Below are 17,877 nucleotides of genomic sequence, written 5' to 3' on the forward strand. Positions count from 1 at the left end.
TAGAAGAATCTTGCCAGCAACATATCAAAATTCACTATATTTTATTCAAGGAAGTTTTAAAGACTGAGCTGTGTGTCATATAGCTTTATAGATTTCTTTTATTGGTTTTAACTATGTATTTTAATAGTCCTAGATTTAATTCTATTTTAATGATCGTATGCTTTGAGTTTTAATTGACATATTGTATGATTTGTAGTATTACCTGGTTTGAAGGAGAAAAAGTGAGACATACATACAGTACATAGAATTTGCATTGAATAGCCTTGCAGCTTCAAAGGTTGGCTGCTTTCTGCCTGGGGGAATACAGACCAACACTAAAAAACAGGGGAACTCCAGACAAAAAACAATCAGGGCCAGCTAATTATCTCCCAATGATTCCCCCAGGTAGGAAGCAGCCAAGCTTTGAAGCTGCAAGGCTATTCAATGCTAATAAGGGTGATCAATTGCAACAATGTCTCAAACAGATAAGAGTTCTTTCTCCCAACCTGGACTTTTCAGATATATAAACCTCACTTGCCTAGTTTCCAACAACCCTCACACCCTCTGAGGATGCCTGCCCTAGATGTCGATGAAACGTCAGGGGGAATGCTTCTGGAACATGGCCATACAGCCCGGAAACCTCACAGCAACCCAGTGATTCTGGCCATGAAATACTTCAACAACATATTATTATATTTATTATTCAATAAGGTTTAAGGTAAGGTAAAGGTTTTCCCAACATTAAGTCCTGTCATGTCCGACTCTGGGGGTTGGTGCTCATCTCCATTTCTAGGCCAAAGAGCTGGCGTTGTCCGTAGACACCTCCAAGGTCATGTGGCCGACATGACTGCATGGAGGGCCGTTACCTTCCTCCCAGAGCAGTAGAATCATAGAATCATAGTTGGAAGAGACCTCACAGGCCATCCAGTCCAACCCCCTGCAAGAAGCAGGAAAATCTCATTCAAAGCACCCCCGACAGATGGCCATCCAGCCTCTGCTTAAAAGCCTCCAAAGGAGTCTCCACCACACTCCGGGGCAGAGAGTTCCACTGTTCCATGTACTATTGATCTGCTCACATTTGCATGTTTTCGAACTGCTAGGTTGGTAGAAGCTGGGGCTAACAGCAGGTGCTCTTTCCACTCCCTGGATTCGAACCTGCGACCTTTCAGTCCACAAGTTTCGCAGCTCAGCGATTTAATATGCTGCACCACCGGGGGCTCTTTATTCAATAAATTATTATTATTAGAAACCAATTAATTAGACTGACACAAGGGACAAATCAAGCAGCCATGCAGGAATGGCAGAATAGTGGAGTTGCCTCAATTTAGGGTACCATCTACACTGTAGAATTAATACAGTTTGATTAACACCACTTGAATTTCCATGGCTGGAGGCTATTGGAAGCCTGGGATTTGGAGCTTGATGGGTGGGTATATAACCTAATGCTCTCTCGAGCCCTCTTGTCTCTGAGTACCAACCCTCTTTTGGGCCCTTCCCACACAGCCATAGAACACTGAATATCAAGGCAGAATAACTCATAGTACAGTACTGTATCTGATTTGAACTGGGTTATCTGTGTCCACACTGCCATATATCCCAGTTCAAAGCAGATAATGTGGGATTTTGTTCAGCTGTGTGGAAGGGGCCTTTGAGAGGGAAGGCGAACGATCTCCCAGACTTACTTCCACAGCAGCGAGGCATGGAAGCTCAATGTGCTGCCAAACTCATTCATTCTGCATCTCAAGATCTGGGGGAGGAGATACTCCCGCCTTCTCCCTCCAAGGCGGACTGAGAGCCAGCGCGCATGCTCACGCTTGTTTGCTGTCACGTGGCCTCCCCGCCGTCGCCCAGCAGCCGCTCGTCCCGCCCCTTTTGCTTTCGAGCCCCCTCGGCGGTAGGTAGGCGATGATTTGATTGGCATGTTCTGAGGGAGGGAGGGCGGGGGTGAGGGGAGGGGGCTTGCGTGTCCTTCCTAAGAGGTGCCCGTTCTTCTCTTTCTTCCCTCAGAGGTGCCAACAGTGGCACAGTGACGGTTGGAGGTCCCTATGAGGTGCCTTTGTTTTCCACTCCTCTTTTCAATGGGAGGTTTTGAGCTGTTTAACCCTTAATTTGAGTCCATAATTTAAAAACCAGCAACCATACACGCTGTTATAAGCCTCCTCATAAGTGTGTCAAGGCAGAGAAGGGCAAAGCGTCCCTCTTCTCAAACCTCAGGCTCTCACTTTGGGGCCTGGATACAGTCAACACTTGCCAGGTGGAGTGAACTCACTCTATGTAAACAATACTTTAGCAGAGGGTGTTAGAGCCCTTTGGGAAGAGCATTAGGAGGAGGCGAGAGGTTTGCCTTGCTATAGTTCCCTCTCTGGGATTCATTAAACCCATGGAGAGGTGGTGAGGCTTGATCTGCCTTGCCTCAGTCCCACAGAATGTTGGGTTTTGTAGTTGGTAGCTCTCTGACACAAGGCCGAAGGTGAAGCCACAAAGCCCAGGGCTCTACAGCAGGCATGGGCCAACTTGGGCCCTCCCTCCAGGTGTTTTGGACTTCAGCTCCCACCATTCCTAACAGCCTCAGGCCCCTTCCTTTTCTCCCTCAGCCACTGGAGTCCAAAGCACCTGGAGGGAGGGCCCAAGTTGGCCTATAGCATTGATCCAAATGATGTCAAACCTTTTTCTCTTCTAAAACTTACAAAAAATCCCAATTCTTTATGGTCCAGAACCCCCATGGGTGCCAGTTAACTGAGTATTGGATTTTGCCGTTCTATTCATCAAAGTTTGCCCTATATAATGAGTACTGACAGTCCTGCGTCAAGTGGATTCAGCCAGGCTTACTTTTGTGCAGAAGCGGGTTGAACTGTAAATTAAAAATAGAACAGTTGTCAAAACAGTTGTCAAAACAACATACAACAGCATGAGCAAACAAACATAATAAAATATCATAAAACAGCAGTAAAAACAGTTCAATTTAAAATGAACACAGTTATAGTACCAATCAACACGAAGGAGTCCAATATAATAATCAGGGCTGTGAGATAGACATAATCAATTAAAAGATAGGTAAAGTACTTCAGTGTATCCTAGGACCCAAGGGTGGATAGTGTGTCGAGCAAGGTCAACATGTTGAACAGCCAACTAATCTTGCTCAAAGATCTCCCGGAATCACTAGGTTTTCAGTTCCTTGCAGAAATAAGGCAATGTAGGGGCTTGCCTAATCTTTTGGGGAGGGTGTTCCAGAGCCTGGGGGACCACTGTTGAGAAGGCCCACTCACTCGTCCCCACCAACCATGCTTAGGATGGTGGTGGGCGCGAGAGAAGGCCTCCCCGGCAGATCTTAAGGTCCGCACCAGTTCATAGTACAGTAGAATCTCACTTATCCAAGCTAAACGGGCCGGCAAAATCTTGGATAAGCGAATATCTTGGATAATAAGGAGGAATTAAGGAAAAGCCTATTAAACATCAAATTAGGTTATGATTTTACAAATTAAGCACCAAAACATCGTGTTATACAACAAATTTGACAGAAAAAGTAGTTCAATACGCAGTAATGTTATGTTGTAATTACTGTATTTACAAATTTAGCACCAAAATATCACGATATATTGAAAACATTGACTACAAAAATAGCTTGGATAATCCAGAAGCTTGGATAAGTGAGACTCTACTGTATATATGGAATCACAAACTGGAACAAACTTATTCATGCGATCTAAAACTATTTCTGTTTTACTGACTATTCTAAATCCTTTGACTGTGTGGATCATAATAAATTGTGGTAGTTCTTGGTGGTGTGGGGATACCAAGGCACCTTGTCTATCTCCTGAGGAATCTATATAACAACCAAGTAGCAACAGTATTTCTAGGCGCAAAGATTACCTCAGATTGCACCCAGGAAATTAAAAGACATTTACTGCTTGGGAGGAGAGCAATGACCAATCTCGATAAAATAGTGAAGAGTAGAGACATCACACTGGCAACGAAGGTCCGCATAGTTAAAGCAATGATATTCCCTGTAGTAACCTATGGATGCAAGAGCTGGACCATAAGGAAGGCTGGTCGAAGGAAGATAGATGCTTTTGAACTGTGGTGTTGGAGGAAAATCCTGAGAGTGCCTTGGACCACAAGAAGATCTGACCAGTCCATACACCAGGAAATAATGCCCGGCTGCTCACCGGAGGGAAGGATACTAGAGGCAAAGATGAGGTACTTTGGCCACAGAATGAGAAAACAGGAAAGCTTAGAAAAGAGAATGATGCTAGGGAAAATGGATGGATGGTATCCGTGAAGTGACTAGCTTGATCTTGGAGGAGCTGGGGGTGGCGATGGCCGACAGGCAGTTCTGGCGTGGGCTGATCCATGAGATCACAAAGTCGGAAGAAACTGAACGAATAAACAACAACAACAAAAGACCATTGGTATAAAATGATGCATCAATGGTATATTACTCCACAAAAAAAATAGGAAAATGCTATAAAAACCTCCAAATGTTGGAAATGTGAAAATTAAGAAGACACTTTCTACCATATGTGGTGGATGTATGACAAAGCAAAGAAATTTTGGATAGAAATTCATGAAATAACCCAGAAAGTACTAAATATAAAACTACAAATGAAACCAGAGTACTTTCTACTGGGAATTATGGATATGAAAATGGAACCAAACAAGGTTGTGCTTTTAAATTATTTAGCCACGGTGGCCAGAATAATGTATTTATTTCTCACATTTATATCCCGCCCTTCTCACCCAAAGGGACTCAGGGCGACTTACAGTAATGGCAGCAATTCGATGCCCAACAAAATCAGTATCAAAAACAATGCATAAAACAATTAAAACTATTAAAATACAATATAAATTACAATATATAAATTTTAAACATAAAATCAGATCCGTTCATCCTAAAGAAACTTCATGCTTTGTCCATAGTTCAGTCCGTGTCATCTTTACCATTTATTGATTAAAAGCCTGGGCACACAGCCATGTTTTAGGGCTTTCTGAAGCCCAACAAGGTTGGAATTTGACGCATATCTCTGGGGAGGGTGTTCCACAGCCAGGGAGCCACCACCGAGAAGGCCCTGTCCCTCGTTCCCTCCAAGGCAGGCGGGACCGAGAGCATGGCCTCTCCAGATGATCTCAGGGATCTTGCTGGCTCATAGGAGGAGATACGTTCAGACAAGTAGATTGGACCAGAACCATTTAGGGCTTTATAGGTCAAAACCAGCACTTTGAATTGGGCTCAGTAGCATATCGGCAGCCAGTAGAGCTGGCTCAACAAGGGGCTGGTATGCTCCCTGTAAGTCGCCCCAGTTATTAGTATGGCTGCCACCTGTTGTACTAGTTGGAGCTTCCGAGCCATCTTTAAAGGCAACCCCACGTAGAGGGCGTTGCAGTAGTCCATACAGGATGTAACCAGAGCGTGGACCACTGTGGCCAAGTTAGACTTCCCAAGGTACGGGCGCAGCTGGTGCACAAGTCTTAGTTATGCGAATGCTCCCCTGGCCACTGCCGAGACCTGGGGTTCCAAGCTCAGCGATGAGTCCAGGAGAACACCCAGATTGCGAACCTGCATCTTTAGGGGGAGTGCGACCCTGTCCAACACAGGTTGCAACCCTATGCTCTGTTCAGCCTAACGACTGACCAGGAGGACCTCTGTCTTGTTTGGATTCAGTTTCAATCTGTTCGCCCTCATCCAGTCCGACGCAGCGGCCAGACTCGTTCAGGGCCTGGACAGCCTCCTTGGTGACAGGTGGAAAGGAGTGACAGAGCTGGACATCATCTGCGTACAGATGACATCGCACTCCGAAACTCCAGATGATCTCTCCCAACGGCTTCATGTATATGTTAAACAATTTGGAGGACAGTACTGACCCCTGTGGGACCCCACAAGTCAATGGTTGTGGGGCTGAGCAGGTGTCCCCCAATGACACCATCTAGGAATGCCCCTCCAGGAAGGACTGGAGCCACTGCAAAACAGTACCCCCGAGCGCCATCCCAGCGAGGTGTCCCAGAAGGATACAGTGATTGACGATATTGAAGGCCGCTGAGAGGTCCAGCAGAACCAGCAGGGACACACTCCCCCTGCCCAGTTCCTGACGTAGATCATCAACTAAGGCGACCAAGGCTGTCTCGGTACCATGCCCCGACCTGAAGCCAGACTGTGCCGGATCCAGAAAATTGGTATCTACCAAGAATGCCTGGAGTTGTGCGGCCACCACACGTTCCACGATCTTGCCCAAAAAGGGGAGATTGGAAATAGGCCGAAAGTTCTCCAATTGAGTGGGATCCAGTGATGGCTTCTTCAGCTGCGGTTTGATCACAGCCAATTTAAGGCTCCCTGGAAAAATGCCTTCCCGAAGGGAGGCATTCACCACCACCTTCATCCATTCGGCCAATCCCCCTCTGGCTTCTCTCACTAGCCAGGATGGGCAGGGGTCTAGGGTGCATGTGGTAGCCCTCACCTCTTCAAGCACCTTGTCCACATCCTCAGGCTGAACAGATTGAAAAGAATTCATCAAAATAGGACAAGCAGGTGCTCGTGCTACATCCTTGGAGACTGCCGTTAATATGGTCTCAAAGCCAGAGTGGATCAAAGCGACTTTGTCCGCAAAGAACCGAGCAAATGCTTCACAGCGGGCTGCCAAGTTGTCAGGGATCTTGACCCCAGGGGACAAACCTCTGACAACTCGAAACAGCTCCGCCGGACGGTTTTTTGTGGACGCAATATTAGCTGCATAGAAAGCATTCTTTGCAGCATCTATTGCCGCGTCATATGCCCTAAGATAGGAGCCTAGCCGTGTTCAGTTTGACTCGTTCGGCTTTGAACGCCACACGCCCTCTAGCCCCCTCTTCTTTCGCTTCATCACTGCCAGCTCCTCAGTGAACCAAGGAAATGGTTTAGCTCAGGTACTCGAGAGGAGACGTTCTGGAGCAATCATGTCTACTGCCCTGGTCATCTCCTTGTTCCAGAGAGCGACCAGAGCATCGACAGGGTCACCAGCCAAGGTGGCGGGAAACTCCCCAAGAGCCATCAGGAATACATCTGGGTCCATAAGTCTCCTGGGGTGGACCATTTTAATTGGTCCTCCACCCCTGCGGAGGTTGGGGGGTGCAGTGAGCCTAAACCTGATCAGGTAATGGTCGGTCCATGGCAACGGAGCGATGGTAAGCTCCTCCACACCGCCACCTTCCTCCCATCCCTGGCAGAAAACCAAGTCCAGCATATGCCCAGCTCTGTGGGTAGGGCCAGATACTAATTGGGACAGCCCCATGGTTGCCATGGCAGCCATGAAGTCCTGAGCCGCCCTGGAGAGAGTGGTCTCGGCATGAACATTGAAATCCCCCAGCACGATAAGCCATTGAGACTCCACTGCCAGACTCGAGACCACTCCCGCAATGAATTGGTGACAAAAAGAGATACCTACTTCAGAACAATGGTTAATTAAAATACAGTAAGGTAAAGGTTTCCCCTGACGTTAAGTCCAGTTGTGATCGACTCTGGGGGTTGGTGTTCATCTCAATTTCTAAGCCGAAGAGCCGGCGTTGTTCATAGACATCTCCAGGTCATGTGGCCGACATGACTGCAGGGAGCGCCATTACCTTCCCGCCGGAGCGGTACCTATTAATCTACTCACATTTGCATGTTTTTGAACTGCTAGGTTGGCAGGAGTAAAATACAGTAGAGCCTCACTTATGCAACACTCACTTATCCAACGTTCTGGATTATCCAATGTATTTTTGTAGTCAATGATTTCAAAACATTGTGATATTTTAGTGCTAAATTCGTAAATACTGTACCGTAATTACTACATAGAATTATTGCATATTGAACTACTTTTTCTGTCAAATTTGTTGTATAATATGATGTTTTGGTGCTTAATTTGTAAAACCTAATCTGATGTTTAATAGGCTTTTCCTTAATCCCTCCTTATTATCCAACATATTCACTTATCCATCGTTCTGCTGGCCCGTTTATGTTGGATAAGTGAGACTCTATTGTAATGGAAATCATGGATATGGATATATTGACACAACTGTTAACTAAACATCAGGGAAGACCGAAGAAAATGACAGATTGGCTACCTTTTAAAACATTTATGAGACAAAGGAATAAAAAACTTAATGATTTAACCAACTCATGAAGATAACTTGCCAACTAGAAAGAGAGAAGCCAAATGAAATACAGACTTAAAGAAGATATCAGCGACGGATTGGAAGGATAAACCAACTCCCCTTTTTTCAAAGTAGTTATCCTTCCCTTTTCCCCACCTTCTTTCCTATCTCTTTTCTTTTTTCTTTCTTTAATTTAGATTTTTTTTCTACCCCTTCCTTCCTCGCTCTTTTTCTTTGCTCTTTACCCTACTCCTTCCCTTAGTTATATTATATATTTTATTTTTTCTCTTATGTAAACCTTAATAAAAATACTTTTAAGAAATTGAGGATTGGGACATCCATAAGAATACCAAGATGCTTGTTTATAAAGCTACTAGCTGTGCCCGGCCACGCGTTGCTGTGGCATTGTCTGGTGGTGTTGGTGAGAAATTGTTGAGGTAGTGGTGTTATTGAATGTCTGTTGTATGGTTGTCTTTATGTTTAGTATGCATTTGGTTGTTTGTGTACTGTGAAAGTGGTGAGGGTAGAGGGGGTCTATGTCTCTGTGTAGTATTGTATAGTTTTTATATGTTGTCCATGTGTTGTGAATGCTTGGATTGTGTCCTGCTGCATAGTAGAAAGGGTTGGGCTGGATGGCCCTTAGGGGTCTCTCCAAACTATTGGATTCTATGCTTCTATTATTATCATCATCATCATCATCATCATCATCATTATGTAGAGGCTGGATGGCCATCTGTCAGGAGTGCTTGGATTGTGTCCTCCTGCATGATAGAAGGAAGTTGATCTGGATGATCCTTAGGGGTCACTCCAAACCTTAGGATTGTATGATGATATGCCGGCCATCTGTTGGGAGTGCTTGGATTGTATCGTCCAATGGCACAGTTGGGTTAGACTGGATGGCCTTTAGGGGTCTCTCCTAACTGTCTGATTCTATGGTTCGATTTGTATTATTATTGTGCAGATCTTGGATGGCCATCTGTCAGGAGTGCTTGGTTTGTGTCATCCTGTATTGTAGAAGGAAATTGAACTGGATGATCCTTAGGGGTGTCTCCTAACCTTATGATTGTATGATATTCTTCTTCTTATTACTATTATTATTACTATTGAGAGGCTAGGTGGCCATCTGTTGGGTGTGCTTGGATTGTGTCCTCCATGGCAGAATTGGGTTGGACTGGATTACCACAGTAATTATTTCATATTACAGTAGAATCTCACTTATCCAACATTCGCTTATCCAGTGTTCTGGATTATCCAACGCCGTCTGCCTTTTAGTAGTCAATGTTTTTGTAGTCAGTGTTTTAAATTCATTGTGATATTTTGGTGCTAAATTTGTAAATACAGTAATTACTACATAGCATTACTGCGTATTGAACTACTTTTTCTGTCCAATTTGTTGTATAACATGATGTTTAGTGCTTAATTTGTATAATCATTACCTAATTTGATGTTTAATAGGCTTTTTCTGAATCCCTTCTTATTATCCAACATATTCACTTATCCAACGTTCTGCTGGCCTATTTATGTTGGATAAGTGAGACTCTACTGTATATTTATAATCTTATATTATCTGCTTAGAACTGGATTATATGAGGCCCCTTCTACACAGCTGTATAAAATGCACAGTGAAGTGGATTATATGGCAGTGTGGAGTCAAGATAATCCAGTGCCAAGCAGATAATATAAGATTATAAATTGGTTATATAGCTGTGTGGAAGGGCCTTGAGTCTACACTGCCATATAATCCAGTGCAAATTAGATAATCTGTGGAAGAGGCCTAACTGTGCCTGTCCCCTGGGCTGAGTAAGTTGCTAGGAGACCAAGTGGGCGGAACTTAGCCTTGTAACTGGCAGCAATTGGATAAAAACAATTATTCCTCTCTTTCTAATTAGGACTTTATTTTTCTTTTCTTTTTGTTGTATCAACCTAGAGCTGTGGATGATGGGTTGTGTTGTCAAATTTCGAGGCTGGGAGGCCTGTAGTTTTGTTGTTTTGTCTGCTGCCCTGATGCCATCACTCTTTTATATATATAGATTGCCCTCCCAACCCTGTTAAACGTCTGCGAAATGTGGACCGTCTACAGGGGTCACATTCAACTCCTGGAACAATTCCATCAGCGTTGCCTCCAAAAATCCTGCAAATCCCTTGGGAAGTCAGGCGGACCAATGTCAGTGTGCTAGAAGAAGCAAAGACCACTAGCATTGAAGCAATGCTTCTACACCTTCAACTCTGCTGGACTGGCTACTTTGTCCGAATGCCCGATGACCATCTGCCAAAGCAGTTACTATACTCCCAACTCAAGAATGGAAAACGGAATGTTGGTGGACAGGAAAATAAATTTAAAGATGGGCTTAAATTTAAACTTAAAATCTGTGGCATAGACACTGAGAACTGGGAAGTCCTGGCCCTTGAGTGGTCTAGCTGTGCTGTAGAATTTGAAGAGGTACAAAAGGGAGAAACATGCCAAGAGAAAGGTGCGTCAGGCCAACCCTGACCGATGTCCTCACTATGGAAGAACACGCAGGTCAAGAATAGGGCTCTACAGTCACCTACGTGTCCACTGCCAAGACAATACACTTGGAAGGCCATCATACTTGGACAACGAAGGATCGCCTAACTCTTATACAATATACAAGACAAAGCCCTATTTTAGGCAAGCCTACTGGTTGTTGCCTATTTCATGAGGTTTGTCTCAGAGAAGAAGATATTGGCATATTTATGCTATATAATATCAATTATATAACAATTCAATGCTAATCAAGGTGATCAATTGCAACATTCACACTTGCCTCAAACAGACAAGAACTCTTTCTCCCACCCTGTACATTCCACAGAAAAATAAAAATAATAGAATAATAATAGTAATAATAATAATAACTTTATTTCTAGACTGCCCTCTCTCCTTGAAGGGACTCAGGGCAGTTTACAGACACAAAAAAGGCAAACATTCAATGCTTCAAATGAGTACAAACAAATAAAAAATAATACAGGATAGTGTACAGTAACAACAGTAAACTTAGAACAGAAAAATTAATATATAAACCCCACTTGCCTAGTTCCCAACAAACCTCACAACCTTTGAGGATGCCTACCATAGAAGTGGGTGAAACGTCAGGAGAGAATGCTTCTGGAACATGGCCATACAGTCCAGAAAACTCACAGCAGCTGGGTGATAATTGTTTGGGTTCTCCTTCAATTCCTCTTTGAAGATAGGGACAACATTATGATGCTTCTGAGTAGGGTTTAATGGTCAAGCAGTATGAGCAGAATTGATAAACCTATTAAATTTGTCTGCATTGCATTTTATAATTTGTCTTTAACTGTAGGTTAGAAATGGTCTTAAATAGTAATATTGTGTAATGTGTTTGGCTTTTTGTGCAGAATGAAGAACCCGGATGAATACAAGTGTAATATGTTGAATTACATTTGAGAGACATGAAAATGCCAGCAGGTACAAATATTTGCATACCATATAAATTATTACATTATCCTTAAACATTTGCCATAGTATTGTGAGTTATTAGGAGAATCATTAGTTGATGATTTTTATGAGTTCAAAGAAGTGTTTTTAATTCTGATTAATTTTTACATCAATGAATACTTGGGCCATGATCGAGAGATGGTGTTTGTACACCAGGGATCCTGTGGATAAACCAGTAATGTATTTTGGTAGAGATGATAAATGGACATGCGTTAACCTGTAATTCAGAAGCAATCATCCAGTTTTCCCTGACTTGGCAACATTCAGATGTTAGACTGTAATTCTTGGTCAGGGGTGAGAGAGGGAGTTTTGCAAAATACTTACCTAAATCAGAGCTTTCCAAACTGTGTGTCATGACACATTAGTTCGTCAGCTGCAGTGTGTAGGTGTGCAATGTGAACATAATGAGAAATGACAAAAATCTTGGAAATGTATGTTGTTATCTTACGAATCAGAGCCCCGGGTGGCACAATGGATTAAACCCTTGTGCCAGCAGGACTGCTGACCGAAAAATCGGTGGTTTGAATCCGGGGAGAAGGGTAAACTCCCATCTGTTAGCTCCAGCTTCCCATGCGGGGACATGAGAGAAGCCTCTCAGCAGGATGGTAACACATCTGGACATCCCCTGGGCAACGTCCTTGCAGATGGCCTGTTCTCTCACACCAGAAGCAACTTGCAATTTCTCAGGTCACTCCTGACATGAACAGAAATCTTACAAATCATATATTTTAAAATATATGTTTTGTCTGCATAGAATTTGTTATTACAATTTATGTATCTGTAGTTTTTCTAAAGAGGTGTTTTAACCTCTGGTTTGCTAATATAACTGAATTACTGTGTCATGAAATGATCATATCTAAAAAAGTGTGTTACCAACATGCTCTGACCTAAATGCTGCAACAGTGAAATTGTGAAGATAGAATCTACAGGACATTACTGTTATATCTGCTACAGTAACTTATCTCCTGTTTAGAAATAGCACCAAGATTCACAAACATTTCCCTTCTCCACATTGAGGACTGTCTTCTGAAAACAGGGTATTTTCCCAGGCTTTTTTTATCCAGCATGGAATTGTTCCATCTGTATTACTTATGTACAATAGATAGAAGTACAACATTTTGAGAGACAGTTTTCTCTCTTGTACTAGCTGAAATTATCACATTCTTACTTAATTTTTCCAGAGGAGAGTGAGGCCAAGGCAAAGACCAAGGTCCGCTTTGAAGAAATATTCAGGAGCCATGTTGGCCTAACGGATAAAAAGAAATTAAAAGAAAAACGATCAAGCATTCCAGATAATATTGTGGTGAGTTTGATAGGCTCTCTTTGTACACAGTTCTGAAATGGAAAAGGCCTTTTTGTTTTGGTGCGAAGGTATTTGAAATGTTATAAAGAAAAATTGTTCCTTTCTAAGCAAAAAAATTGCTAGCCATATAGTTTTACATATATTCCCTACCAACACCATGTCCATTATGGATTTTGAAAACCACAAGCTTCATATGTTTCAGATTTCATGTTGGCGCCTTTGTAATTACTGTTGTCATGCACTAATTAGTAGAGGTGGGTTAGTGATTGTACTGTTTTATCCTTTCCAGCATAGAACACAGTTTTCTTTATTCATTTTTATGTAATAAAATATGTCTACCCTATCCTACAGGCCAAAACTCAAGATAAGCTTACAAAAAAATTAAAACAGATTAAAACTGTTAAAAATAGTAAAATCAATTTTAATGAAACAAAAGCATTAAATATAATAACAGTATTAGAAAAATTCATAATCTTTTTATTCAGATAGGCATTTAAAGATGATGGAATTTAAGATCTAGTCAGGGAATGCTGTGTTTTTTTACTTTGAATATGTTTTTAATGGATTTTAACTGAATTTTTTTAGTCCTGTTATATTTAATTCTGTTTTAATGTTTGTATATTTGTATGTAACAACAACAACAACAACTATGTATACCTTGCTATTTCAATGGGGCTGTGATGAATGGCCAAATTTTCATCTTGCCAAAATGAAATAAATGTTAGAGCCTATTGGACCTCCAGCGATTGGGTGCCAAGGCTGAGAGAGTCCTCTTCCATGTCCTCATACTATATACTACATTTAGTGTCCAGTGAAAGAAAAGAACAGGAGGTAGAAGCTTATCAGTATTTCAGAATTACTGCAGGTTGCACAAAACTATTGTTAAGAGTTTTTACAAATGGTTTTGACTGCTCTGACAACAGTCATTGAAACAGTAACTCATGGCACCTATGCTGTGGTAATCTAAGATGATTTTAGGACTTTATCACATCAGCCTGTTATTTCACAGCATTCGTGTTTTTTAAGCAAATGGAAATATATTGGCAACATACTGCCAAAATTCCACATGCCCACCTCCAAAGTTTTTTCTAATCAGAGAAATAGATGTGAGTCTCTTTCTTCCCCTCCTCCCCCTCTATTTTAATACCCCTTGCTCCTTCAAATAGAAGAGTTCTGCAGGTGTCAAAGATAAGAGTTCTGCAAGCGTTTGAGCGGCGGGAGGTGTCTGGAGTGATTGGCCCAAAGGGAGAGGATGTTGGATTAAGGAGAGAGGACTAAAATTAGGGATAACTTTGCTAAGCCCCCCTCTCCATTCCCTATGGCTCACTATTTCATACATAAGACCAGCCTCAACATGCTTAGGAAGAGGGAGGGTGGAGGAGAATCATGGTTCTGCACTCCAGAAGCAATATTAGGAACCACTGACAGGCTTTTTCTTGTAAATGAAAAGCTGTTCTCCATCAGTGATTTAAATGCAAAGCTGCAATGGAAGAGATACAATGTTGTGTGATACTAGCTACAACTGGTATGGGTAAATCTAGGCCCGGGAGCTTTTTTCTTAGGCCTTCCTCTCTCTCACCGTCCTATCCTTCCTTCTCTTTTTCCTTCCTCCTTCCATCCTTTCCTTCCTTCCTTACCACCCTCTTTCTCCTTCCCTTCCACCCTTTCGTCCTTCCTTCTCTCTTTCCACCCTCCTTCATCCTCTCTGTTTTTTCCTTCCTCCCTCCCTCCCCTTTTGTCTTTCCTTCTTTCTTTCCTCCCTCCCTCCCTCCTTCCCTCCATTCCCTTCCACCCTTCCATTCTTCTCTTCCTCCCTTCCTTTTCTTTTTCCTTCCCCCTTTCCTCCTGATGATGTTTAGCTGGGAGAAGAGAAGGTAGAGAGGGAACATGAGAACCATCTTCAAGATTTGAAAGGGTGTCCCATTGAGGAGGATGGGGAAAACTGATTTTCTGCTGCTCTATAGACCAGCACACAGGGGAGCAATGGTTTCAAATAGCAGGGAAAGAAATTTGACTGAAAAGATTAGAAATCTCCTCCTCTGGAGGCTTTTCTGCAGAGGCTGTTTATCGGGAGTGCTTTGATTATGCATCCCTTCATGGCAGGGGGTTGGACTAGATAGCCCTTGGGGGTCTCTTCAAGCTCTAGGATTCTAGGATTCTTTATCAGGAGTAGGCAATACAGGGTCTAATGGATACACTTTTTCTCTCCCGTTCGCCATCTCATCCTGACCAAGGCTAACCCTTTTGGAATCCAAATGTTTCCTGTCTTTTCTTCACTTTCCACCTGCGAAAGAGATGAGGAAGGGAGGAGGAAAGGGCCCCCAAGTTAGAAAGTTTGCCCATGCCTGATCTAGAAGGTCCAAGAGAGAAGAGGAACAAAAGGGGAATTTTTGGTAATCTGCAGACAATAGGAGCTAACTGTAGATATGAGTAAAACGGGACTTTAAGGAATATGGATAGGAGAAGATGTTCATATACATGCATAAAGACTTTAAATCTATCCAGAATTTGTAATTAGTTGTCGTATGATTAAAATTTAATAGTTTAAAGTTTGGTCTACATCATTCGTTCCCAATTGGAATAGATTCATTGTCATCAGTGGAATGTTGAGTTGGCAAATTCCCACTGGCTTACTGAGTTTTCTATAGCTGGGACAAATAATTGGATAATAATTAGATATAGACCTTAGTGCAGGTTGTTTTTTTAAAAGTCTGCCTTTTAAAAATATTGAGTAGTTTTCTACCATTTCTAGCATATATATATAACTTAAAATCGTTTTAAATGAACGGTTTGGCTATATCTCTTTAAAGAAGTTGTTCATATGTAATAGAACTTTTAAAATATATTTCTTGCTATCTGTCTTTCCATTTCCCACTTTTTTTGGTTAATTTTTTTTTAGAAGTGCTAGGTCTGTGATTAGTCACCAAACATGGACACCCTTCCTCACATAATATTTATGTTACATATAAATTGGACGTGGAAAAATGTTTGAGCATGTATTTTTAAATATGTCATTTGGGCACTGTGTTTGAGGGATTTTTTTATTATAACAAAATTGGAAGGAAGTATTAAAAGCTTGCTGAAATCAAGACTCATTGGATGCTGCTTACAAAAAAAATCGTATTTTTTACTTCACAGAATACAATTAGCAATGTACCTAAACATTAATATTATTATAACCTGCTTGTAATTTACAGATAGGTTTTTTTCAGTGTTTTTGTTTGATTGCAGCTTGAGACATTCAAAAACCACCTTGATCCTTCCAAAGAAAATGATGAGATAATTGTAAACAACATTTTTAACCCAGAGGAAAGGCGTATACACAAGCTTGGAAGCAAAGCCCCAGTTGCAGTAAAAATAAATAATAATGTTGTTGGGGGAGAGAATATCAAGCAAACAAAGATGAACAACAAGAAGAAGACAACATTACAAAAACAACTTAATGAGGAGGCAACGTTATCTGAAATGAAATTGGATGGTTCTGAAAAAGAGCTTCATGTTTATTCAAAGAAAAAAACAAAAAGTATATTACAGGCAGATGCATTTCATCAAAAAGGGGACAGCAACATAAAAGGTGCCTTGAATGGAGTGAGAGATATGTCTGAGTTAGATGAGGAAGAGCAGCTAATCCAAGTTTATGAGCAGCAAGTGGCTGAAGAGGAAGCAAATGCAATTAAGAAGAAAATTAAAAAGAAACTTAAAGAACAGATGTCTGAATTCACCTCCAGTGTTCAAAGCCATGAAGTGGTATTGAACAATGAAATGAGTAAAAGGAAGAAAAAGAAAAAAGAACTCCCAGTTTTATTTGCACCTCACTCAAGGTATGGTGGGGAACAGTAAATCAGCTTGCATTTCAGTCTTTCAACAGTTCTTTGACTTTCAGTTTTTGAGATGGGAAAGAGTTTTACGTACTTCTTTTCTTTATGATGAGTTTGTAAATGAAAATATAATGTTGCCATACTTCTAAACATGTTCATTGCGTCAGCCCCCCCCCCCCCCCCCCCCCCCGCCTGCAAAATTTTAACTAGCACTGGGGGATTTTGTTGTGATTCAGTAATAGTGTAAGGTTTTTGTTTTTGTACTTTTACTCAGAAGAAAATAAGTGAAATAGTAGGGCTTTATGCACAACACATGTGTACACACATACAGACATACAAGTTTGGTTTTGAGCCTGATTCATTTGCTTGGACCTCAGCCAAATCTCAACATGAATACTGTATTTATTTTATTCTAATGCACACCCTTTTTATCTGAGTGGCCCTGCCAAAATTGGGGTGCGCATTAGAATCACTAACATGCCTCCCTGCTTGCCAAGGCCAGCTCCCCGGCAAGTCAGGATGAAAGAGGCTGTCGAGGCGGCCTTTGCTGCTGCTGCTGCCACTGCTGCCACCACCTCCTCCTCCACTTCAGAGTTTGTATCTGGCAAGGGAGCTGGACCTGACAAGGAAGCAACCCAGACAAGGGGGAAGATGCAAAGGCGGTCTCTAACAGCAGGTCCCAGGCTGCTCCTCTGCTGCTTTTGCCTTTTCGTCCTTGATGCTTTACTGGCCCACCGCAGGCCCCAATAACTAAGGAGGCTGCTGCTCTTCCTCCTCCTCCACAGCTGCCTTCATTTCTTCATCCTTGGCTTCAGGGGCTTGCAGCGAGCAACCAGTGAAAGCACCTGTGGCACAAGCAAGGCCGTTGGCACAAGCAGGGCCTTCAGCAAGGGCCCTGCGCAACCAGGATTTGCAGCGCCCAGGGACTTCAGCGTGAGTGGGCCTTTGGCAAAAGCGAGTCTGGTGGGAGAGCACAATGAGCAGCCAGAGCACAGAAAGTGGACGGCAAAGGCACCAAAGCAGAGGAGGAGGAGGAGGCAGCAAAAGCAGCGAAGGCTGCCTCCTTCACCCTGGCTTGCCGGAACCTCTCTCTCAGCAGAGCCAGCCTTGGCTCCACCGCCACAGAGCTTCTTTCCTTTTCTTCTCTCTCCCTTCCAACTTTCCTCTCTGCCTTTTTTATACCTTCTTTCTGTTCTCTT

At 42.5% G+C, this 17,877-nt stretch overlaps 1 protein-coding gene across 9 annotated transcripts in view; it reads left to right on the plus strand.

The window, feature by feature from the left end:
- Positions 1–1,785: 1,785 nt before the first annotated feature.
- The window catches only part of ahi1 (Abelson helper integration site 1), a 143,623-nt gene continuing 127,531 nt past the window's right edge, over positions 1,786–17,877 (plus strand). For 4 of the 9 annotated variants that reach the window (XM_008114529.3, XM_062978334.1, XM_062978344.1 and 1 more), the window contains exons 1-4: positions 1,796–1,877; positions 11,458–11,527; positions 12,739–12,860; positions 16,092–16,681. In XM_008114529.3, the coding sequence (XP_008112736.2) occupies positions 11,512–11,527; positions 12,739–12,860; positions 16,092–16,681 (728 nt within the window). In that variant the 5' untranslated portion in view covers positions 1,796–1,877; positions 11,458–11,511. Of the gene's footprint in view, positions 1,878–1,954; positions 2,030–3,943; positions 4,177–11,457; positions 11,528–12,738; positions 12,861–16,091; positions 16,682–17,877 lie in introns of those variants that run through there. The other 5 variants (XM_008114528.3, XM_062978337.1, XM_008114530.3 and 2 more) reach the window with 5 other exon arrangements.

Source organism: Anolis carolinensis, chromosome 1, assembly GCF_035594765.1.
Source record: "Anolis carolinensis isolate JA03-04 chromosome 1, rAnoCar3.1.pri, whole genome shotgun sequence".
Taxonomy (NCBI): domain Eukaryota; kingdom Metazoa; phylum Chordata; class Lepidosauria; order Squamata; family Dactyloidae; genus Anolis; species Anolis carolinensis.